This window comes from Ammodytes marinus (genome assembly GCF_949987685.1).
Source record: "Ammodytes marinus genome assembly, chromosome: 5".
NCBI classification, from domain to species: domain Eukaryota; kingdom Metazoa; phylum Chordata; class Actinopteri; order Uranoscopiformes; family Ammodytidae; genus Ammodytes; species Ammodytes marinus.
Window position 1 is genome coordinate 10,657,288 of NC_137234.1, and position 9,631 is coordinate 10,666,918.

Here is a 9,631-nt window from a genome sequence, read left to right on the forward strand (position 1 = left end):
GTCATGTTCTCATTTTCCTTCCTTGACTTTTCCTATTATCCTTATATAATTATATATCCTTTTTTTTTGTCAAGACACCTTGTTGCATTAATCTTCAACAAAATATACTCGCATGTCAGCTAACATGCCACGTGACTGCAATATCTACAGTGTGCCTCCATTTGCTCTGTCTTTCTACAGATCAATAATGTTAATATTCTTTCAGTTTTTAATGTGTTAACAGCTGACATTGTTATCATAAATAATAAGAATGGGCAAAAAAGCTGTTGTTTCAAAGATTGCATAAGCCTATGTTATAAGTCGCATAATAGAGATTCAACAGTATTCCACAAAGCTGCGACGCTCAGGTGGACACAGCTGAAATGTATGTCAAAAAAGAAAGAAAAGAAAGAAAAAACTGAGCCGAAGCGGATGGATGGGTGATCAGAAGCGGGTGGAAGCTGTGAGGACCACGTGCTGAGCTCTTACAGCAGCTCACAGATGGGGGGCAGGGGGCCAAATGAAGACCACCTGGACTGGGCCTAATCCCCCCCCCAAACACTATCCTCCACAGGAACGCTTCATGGACTCATGCCGCTAGATTTACACACTTTGGGATTTGAAACAGGCCTCTGGGTTTTTTGTTTTTTTTGGTGCATAGAGGTGGCGGAGAGGATGGAGGGAACTGAACCTTTCCTCGTGAGTCTCCGATTCCATCAACCTGCCGAAGGTCATAGGTTGTGCATAATGCAGAATGGATGGATTTGTCTTCATAAAATATCATTTTAGTTTTCAAACTTTTAATTCCCAGTGTCCGTTTTGCATGAATTATTTGCAATCTTGAACGTTTTGGTCAATACAAAGGATAAAAGGGTTTCATGTTCATATCTCTTTTGTTTTTTGCCAAGTCATAACGGTTATCAAATCATGGGACAATGCTAAATCATATCTGTTATCAAATCATGGGACAACTTGATACTATTGTAACTCTGAATGAATGCGTAGAGAAATTGAGCTCTTCAATGTCATGGTATTAGACCAAGATTAGATTTGTGGCTACAGGTGCTTTTGAAGTTGTGTATCAGTAAGCAGCCTTGAACAATGATCTTGGGTCTGATTTGACTTTGTGTGAGAAACACACACATGCACACACACACACACACACACACACACACACACACACACACACACACACACACACACACACACACACACACACACACGCACATGCACATACAGACAAACAAACACAGATACCATGATTAAATAAATTAACAAGACTGGTTGTATACATATTACTGTATCTCAAGATAAGGTGAAAGTGGCCAGCCAGTGAAAGTAGTTAGTATTAAAATGAGGAAATAAAAAGCAGAAAACCCCTGAACCAGCTGCTGCTTCAGACGTTGTAGGGAGCTTATTGCTGTTGTTAGGCCCCCTTTTACTGACGACATTTTGACATGACACAATTTTAAAAACACAAGCTTAAGTAATAGAAATATGGATGGCTGAATTCCATTTAGTTACTTCCGCTCTCAAAGTTAACAAGCTTATTAACAGTCAGTTGGGTTATTTCACTCCGTCAGGGGAGGTTCAATGGAAGTGAGTAAGTTGAACTTACTTTCACCACCTGGAGTGGATCCTCCCCTCGCCTAGATTCCATTGGAATACATTGATACATTTCGCAATTGTTCATTCTGATTGTCCAGCACACTTGATACTGTGATGGAAACCAAGGCTGAAACATATTCAGTCAGACAAGGATGCATCTTGAGATTGGAGACTCAGATGCAAAATTAAGATCCTCTCATACACTTTTGAGTGAAGCTGTTGCTGTAGTGACTTCATATATGGAGAAGGGTTATAAAAAGGGTGATTTTGGTATGATTGACATACTTTCTTTAAATTGGTATGATTCCTTCAAAAAAGCTTTTATGATTTTCTCAAATAAATGGATGGATGAATATTTAGATTCTATAGGCTTTAAGTAATTTTTTATTTATTAATAATAATAATGATAATAATAATAATAATAATAATAATAATAATAATAATAATAATAATAATAATAATAATAATAATAATAATAATAATAAATGTTTTAATATATCCGTTCTTGTGCAAATTTAAGTTAGTGCCTGGCATGTTTATTAGTGTTTGTACACGGTTTCATTGTCGTGTGAGTTAGTTAAAGTTTGAATCATGTACTTAATGGTCCCTCATACCCAGTACAGCACTCTGCTACTTCACACACAGTTACCATGGATTATACATGCTATTAAAATCACATGCATAACAGACATTTGTGGTATTCAGTTCTCTCTAACACACACACACACACACACACACACACACACACACACACACACACACACACACACACACACACACACACACACACACACACACACACACACACACACACACACACACACACACACGCACACACTGTCACAGAGCAAGAGCAGCAGCGAGACTTGAACAAAGTGACCACCAGTGTGCTGTGTGAAATCTCAAGCTTTCTTATCTCGGAGCATTCTGACGACACTAATTTTAGATGTCCCAGTATCTCTGAGGCTGAAAGTTCCCCGGGCCCCCCGAGAGCTGCCATCTTTCCCTCTGGGAGAAGCAGGTCTTCATCATGGGACACCTTGGTGCACTGAAACCCTCCTTTGATAGGGTCTGATAACACAGAGATGCAACACAGTATGGGTTTGTGTGTGTTGGTTTGTCTTTTCAAGGACCAAAATACTCACAACAGAATTTAGAGGGAGTAGATCTCGGATGGGGAAAGAACAAAAAAAAAATTATGTAAACTTGACGATATGAATACAGAATTCCTTTTATGACAGAGATTGTATGGCTATGTTTCAACTTCAACATTTAACTGTGGTCTAGTATTAGGATTGATGTACCAGTGTGGGTAATGGAGATTATGTTAGGCTGAATATCTCAGAGGAATAGTTTGAACTTCTTTTTTTTGTGGAAGAATAAACTTGTTAATTAGTTAGCATTAGAGATGCTTGTAAATAAGCTTTGGTTATTTTCCAACAAAGCAAGGCTAGCTGTTTCCCCCTGTTTTTCTGTCTTCATGCTAAGCTAGGAAAATTGGCCGGGGGTCTTTTTTTTTTACATTTTCTAGCAGTGATACCAATGTTCTCATGTAACTCTTGACCACAAAGTGAATTAACACATTTTCCAAAATGTTGAACGCGTCTTTGGGGTTAAGGAAACTGTATCTTACTTAACAATATTTTTTATTTTGTCATCACCAAAGCAAGCATGTGTGTGTGTGTGTGTGTGTGTGTATGTGTGTGTGTGTGTGTGTGTGTGTGTGTGTGTGTGTGTGTGTGTGTGTGTGTGTGTGTGTGTGTGTGTGTGTGTGTGTGTGTGTGTGTGTGTGTGTGTGTGTGTATAAGTGCGAGCACAACACCTCTGTGCTACAAAGCCTTAATTCTGCTAAGGGAATGAAATGAGGCGAAAAGCAGAAGGATCCTTTGTGAGAGGGTAACACAGCAGTGGGCTCAGTGGGTGTGTAAAAGGATGAGCCCTTCTTTAGACAGTTTGACACTGTTAAAGCCTACAAATGATCCCCAATCGTTCTCTAGGCTATAGCTTTTGCAGAGCTACATATCATCTTTGCACTGGAGGAGCTGCTACGTTATTTTGTAGTAGAAAAAACTACCACTAATAATAATTAATAATAATTGATAGGTTTTATATAGCGCTTTATTGCCTAGGCACTCAAAGACGCTTTACAGGGTTCCTGGTTCAATTCGTTCACACACAGTCATACAGGTGTTTGATGAACCCTCAAACTTGTTGTGCCTATCCCTGCATGGTTCCATGTGACATGGCAGTAGGCACTTCCCAATTACAAAATCGTACATAAAATAAAAAAGCATTTCACATTTCTTCAATTGGATAACATTTTATGCCACATAGGAAACGATAAGTTGGATGTAAATTCCACCCTAAGGAATTGACACTAGTCCTGAGTGGTTGGGAAACACAGTATAAAGAAAACAAATAAAAATCTATCTATCTGATATCGATCTATGTGATATGTGTAACGGCTGGACGTATTAAAAAAAATACTTCTAAGTGAAATGCATCTTTCATTTAGGTTGGAGACCAATAACACTATACTGTTCCTCAAGATCCACCCTGTTCAAAGTAGCATAGGTGTTCATCTCTTCACAAAGGTTCTTCTGCGCACGTTTGCTCCTGAAAGTCAGGAAAATAGAACTGGTGTAAGAGATACAGATAGGTTTAAATATATGACATAATTTAAATGTATATATCCTGTATATTATACAGTATATATTATACAGTATACCGTTTGTAAGTGCAGATGATCAGGCTGGTGAGCAGGACAATATTCAGGCTGAAAGACACACCAGCAGCGACTATCCAGGGAAGGGCTGCACCAGTCTTTTGCTTTCCATCTGACCATACTGAGAAATTAAAAAAGATTTAAGATGTTTTCAACCAAAACAACCTATCCAATCCGACAGGCTACTTACAGTTCGGTCTTGAGTTCTCTGTGTAGTTCTGGAGGAGTATTTCCATCTCATCCTGGCCCAGTTCATTGCTGCTGGTGCACATGATACTGGTGTTGTAGTCAGCAGCGGGCATGGTAATGGTGCTGTTCACTATTTGGTTGAGGCTGGAGCTGGTGACTGAGTAGTCTGTGAGAGAGTCTAAAGGCCAGGTGATGGGTGGCGGGGGATTCCCCCAACTGATGCACACACAGACCACAACCTCTCCCTCAACCATGCACTGGGAACCATTTAGGATTGTGGGTGGAACTGATAAAAAGAAAGAAACGTTAAAATTATTGAGATAATATTTAAGTATGTGTCCTAATTGTAATGACCAGTAAAGATAAGCTATAGTACGAATCGGAACTTAGTCAAACTAAAATAGTTCATACCGTATCTAGTCAAACAAATGCTGCATCAAACTTACATTTCACTGCCAAGGTGACAGTTGTTCTGCTGACAATGTCACCATAATCTGCCACACATGTGATGTTGGTGTTGTGGTCATCTGCTGTAGGCTCGAGGAATAATATATTTGGTTCATCCATGAAATGGATAAATTCTGAATTACCCTCCCAGAACGTGTCACCATGAAGCACAATAGACTGTCCATCAGCCTTTGTCCATTCCCAGTAAAAAGTAGGACTTCGACCACATAGAGTATCTGCCTGACAACTCAGTGGTTTAGGTTCTCCCTCCGTCATGGGAGAAGCCTCAATAGCTGGTGTTTTGGTTAATGCTGAAAATAAATAAAATTAACTTTATCATATGTTGTAAACAAGTCTTATGTCTATGGGTTTTCTTGGAAGTATGGTGTGTTAAGGCATTTGCACACCGGGCGTGACGCGAATAAATGGCACGAAAAAGGGAATCATTTGGAATGTTAATTTTGACGCGTCTCACTATCGGAAGCAACGTCCTAGAAAAATGTAACTCGAAAAAGCGAAGCAAAATTACGACACTGATTTGGAAGCTTGTATTGACTCTGTATACTCTGTAATTAATTAAAACTTGCGAATTAATCGTACGAATAAAACGCGCCCGGTGTGCAAAGGCCTTTACTCTTAAATTAGAGCATTAAAGAAATAGTTCAATATTTTGATACGCTGCACTGTACCGATGTGAGTTGGCAGAGTAATATGCATGGCTGAAATACGCTTGAAAAAAGTGCATAAAAAATAAACGGCTCTCTGCCAGTGCTGTGTAGCGTATCAGTCCGCAAATTAGCAATGAAAAATCCCAAATTTAGCATACAATTGAACAGATATTTATTTTTGATCTAAGCATTAATATACGTGGCAAAAAAAGCGATTTCGCCATGTACTGTATATAACACGGCTGACTGCCGTATCACTGGGCTGACCATCATCTCCATCAGGTAACATACTACCTTAGCATTAGTACGCCATACAACCCCACTTCAAAAATACTGAACTATCTCTTAAAGGCACATTGTGGCGCACCAAGCCCAAGTGTTACAATATTTTGAATTGCATCCTTTAAATATCAATCAACATTAAATACACTAGGCCATTTATTACTCACCAGACACTGAGACTGGAACTCTCTTCGGGAAAATGTACTGACCACATTCCCATTCCACTTTAAAGCCATACTCATACTCTCCATGTGGTAGGCCATATATCACAACAGTGTCTGTCCAACGTTCTTCACTGTTATCAACTGTTGTTATTTTTACCACATTCTGGGGATCTCCTTGGAACCAAATCATTTCGTATGGAATTGTAACTTTGTCTTTTGGAAAAGTAAATTGACACGTGATCGAAATGCAGTCACCAGCTTCCACGTACACGTGTGTGGTCACATTGATTGAAAACTCAGTGTCGTTTGGAGTTTCTGCCAAAGAAAGCACAAAGACTTCAACTTTGAAAATGATTTTCACTGTGGAATGCATTTATTTATATACACTGTAGTTTAAAAAAAATCAAACCTTTGACACATTGAGGCTGGCAGCTCATGGCCTTAAAAAAGAGGCAAAGAATCACAGAGAGGATCAAAGTCATCCCTGTGTATTAGAAGAACTGGGGAGCAGATCAAATATTAATGAATCACTAAACTATTGCGTTTACTAATGGAGTGTTTTTTTTCATATAGTTTTCCATTTTAACAGATCCATGGTCAATTCTAAACATCCAACAATATTTTTTGTAAAAAGTCTTAGTATGTAAAATCTATGAACTCACCACTCGCTGTCACTGCTGTTTCTTCCTGTTTGGTCAGTGTGAAGTACACACGCTACGATACCTTTTGATGATCTTGATTTCTTTTTTTGGACGATAATTCTCCTCTTTGTTTTGAGTAGACTGAAGTCAAATTCACGAATATATATGAAACAAAAAGTGATTGAATCTTTCAATGACCAGCACAGTTCCAAAAATGTATATAGTTCTGCTTTTTTGGAAGGCTTTTTTAAGGAAGTGGCCATTCTCAGGAAACGCTGATTGTAATCGTGGTGCTGTCTCTACTTGGTGCTGTCACATTTGCACAGAAAACGGATAAAACTGAGAATTTCCCGTCAAATGTTGTGAAAAGCTGTGTTTGAAAATAATCCAGGTTAACATACAGGACTGAAAAAAAGACAATGTTGATTCTAAAATTTAAAAAAATGCATTCATGTTGCACTCATAAGTATAGATGAAATAAATGTTGTTTTGTTATTTGCTACCATCAATACTAGGCAAGTTGTGTTGGCCATTAGACTGCCTGTTTCCTTTTTATACATCCTTATTTCTAAGCCTCAAAGGCTATATTTTCACACTGTCTGTAAGTGTAACGGACAGTGTTTAAGAAAGAATGAGAAGTACCAGGGTTTGTAATCCAACAATCATACGGAGACCAGGGTGACTACTCCCACAATAACCTGGCAATAAAAACACAATTTAAAAAATCTTGTAGCGGACCAATTTACTCTGTGTACTGAAAAGTGGCTCAAAAGAACCAAATTCCAAGTTTGGGAATGGATCATTATGATTAAGTTACCCAGAAAGACATAAGAGATTTCCTCTAGTCAAAGTGGTCTTCTTCTTGGCATTATTGATGGAAGTGGATAACCCTCACGCTAAACTCTCATTTGTGGTGGTGTTATCTATTTCCACCTCATGTGACATCACTGTTATATTTGGTTACCGTTCACAAATAGTGCAGCAGTTGTCCTGCCTGTTGCCTGTGGGGATTTATTACTTTATCTTGTACATTTTTTATTTTCCGTTTCAAACACATGAAAATCACCTACTCATCATCTACTAAATGATATGAGGTGTCTTAGCACTTATTGATAAATGCAAAGCTCTTTGTATGCAAAAAGTATTTACAGAAAAATTTAATTTAGTTGTGAAGGCTGACTTGACAACTGACCCTCACAGCTGATGCCAAACCTTGTGTAAGTACCAATGGGGCAGGGGAACAGGACATTTAAGTGATGCGTGGGTGTGTGTGTTGGTGTGTGTATTTGTGTTTGGTGTGTATAAACAGAAAGGATGTCATCTTGAGGCATGAAGCCATCAAGTTAGGGGCTAATGGAGTAAAGTAAATTTCCCCTGAGCTCTGGATATCTAAACATCAACTGTCAACCCCGACCTATATGTAAACTGATTGAAACGAGATGTTGGGAGGGTGAGAGAAGGAACTAGCTTGCAAGAATCTTAGAGACAAAAAAAGAGAAAGAGAGAGAGAGATAGAGAGAGAGAGAGAGAGAGAGAGAGAGAGAGAGAGAGAGAGAGAGAGAGAGAGAGAGAGAGAGAGAGAGAAAAAAGGGAAGGGAAACACATTTTCTGTGTTTTCTGTCTTTCTGAGAATCAAAAAAAGAAAGTCGGGCAAAGTGCCTGCATTAATTTTTGTCTTTGTTCGTCAACAAATATTATAACAGGCACTTTGAGCACTGGAGCAAGGCTAGCTGTTTCCCCCTGCTTTCAGTTTTTAAATTAAGCTATAGGCTAATCATTCTCTGGCTCCACCTATTTATTTAACGTACACAAATGTCAATGTATTGTGCTAACTCAAGTTAGACGGTAAATCATTTTAGATCGTTTGGTGTTTTTTTAACAATAAACCTTTACACATAACCAAGAGGTTTCCATTCATCTCCAAAATTTCGATCTGATGCTTAATTTTCTTGAGATGTGCAGCCAGTCAGTCACAGTGAATATTAAAATATGCAGTATTGAGTATTGTCAAAGCTGGAATACAAAACTGTTAGTGTGATCACACAACAACCTCCATGATTGCAACTTGCATTTCGGGTATCAGAGCAGTTTCAACTCTTAACAGCAAGCTTTCTGGGCCTTTCACCTGTAAAATACAGTCAAATGGCTCATTGTATTGCCTATTATTAATAGAAAAAGTCTGTACTTCACTCATTTCATTACCATTGCTATTCAACACAGCTTTCTCAAATGTGTCTCTAAACAACTTAAAATCTTTCCCTCACATTACACATCTCCTGTATTCAACAAGTCAAAAGGAGACACTGTTTATTTAACACGCAGCCAGCCAATAGCTGGGAGGGTTTACTGACCGTCAACAGTTAACTTAGCCCTGGTGAAAGCATGCAACTCTCTATAAACAAAATGCACATTTGAAATGATTGCATTTCAAGTGTTAATTCCTGACACTTCTACTCATTACTGGTAAAAGTAATCCCAAGTGTAAAAACATTTATAAAGGGCCATCTCTGCCTACGACCTCACATACATGGCTGCGTCTCAAGAATGTTGTGTTTATACTCTCCTATAAGTGGACTAAGAGAAAAAGGCCCGAGGACCCCCTACCGGACTGTCATCAAATCTCACTGCCAGCTTAAAGTTCACAGCTGTTAATATCCCAAATACTAGGCAGCTGTCTCTGGTGTGGCCTGTGCCACTTATCACTACCGAATTAGTCCACTCTTTGACACGGGAAAGCGGGAAGCCATGCAAAGTGAAATGTTCAGCATTTTGCCTTCTGGGCGTACTTTGAGTAAAACATAATGAGCGCTAGCGAGTTCTGTGGCGTTCAGTCATATATGGAAACATATCAGAGAGTTGTTTAATGTCACTCACGTAAGAAGTTCTGGCATTTGATGTCAAAAATGGTTCTTCATGTCAAACCGACCA

General features: G+C 38.8%; 1 protein-coding gene and 1 long non-coding RNA gene across 2 annotated transcripts; both read right to left on the reverse strand.

The window, feature by feature from the left end:
• Window positions 1-3,986: 3,986 nt before the first annotated feature.
• LOC307251055 (sialic acid-binding Ig-like lectin 11) lies at window positions 3,987-6,203 on the reverse strand. Its single transcript, XM_080028363.1, has 5 exons — window positions 6,066-6,203; window positions 4,948-5,259; window positions 4,503-4,787; window positions 4,316-4,433; window positions 3,987-4,203 (listed from the first exon to the last, which is right to left on the reverse strand). The coding sequence occupies exons 2-5, from the start codon at window positions 5,222-5,224 to the stop codon at window positions 4,095-4,097; spliced, it is 789 nt and encodes a 262-aa protein (XP_079884489.1). The 5' UTR covers window positions 5,225-5,259; window positions 6,066-6,203; the 3' UTR covers window positions 3,987-4,094.
• Window positions 6,204-6,344: 141 nt separating this feature from the next.
• On the reverse strand, window positions 6,345-6,788 carry LOC307251286. The gene is made up of 3 exons (XR_013844897.1): window positions 6,725-6,788; window positions 6,472-6,562; window positions 6,345-6,377 (listed from the first exon to the last, which is right to left on the reverse strand). It is a non-coding gene; the product is annotated as an uncharacterized lncRNA (long non-coding RNA).
• Between the last annotated feature and the right edge of the window lie 2,843 nt (window positions 6,789-9,631).

Excerpts from the sequence above, each read along its gene's own strand:
- LOC307251055 (XM_080028363.1), bottom strand. The coding sequence starts at position 5,224 with ATGACGGAGGGAGAACCTAAACCACTGAGTTGTCAGGCAGATACTCTA. Across the intron at positions 4,788-4,947 it reads TGTCACCTTGGCAGTGAAAT|TTCCACCCACAATCCTAAAT; the intron begins GTAAGTTTGATG and ends TCTTTTTATCAG. Across the intron at positions 4,204-4,315 it reads ATCATCTGCACTTACAAACG|GAGCAAACGTGCGCAGAAGA; the intron begins GTATACTGTATA and ends CCTGACTTTCAG.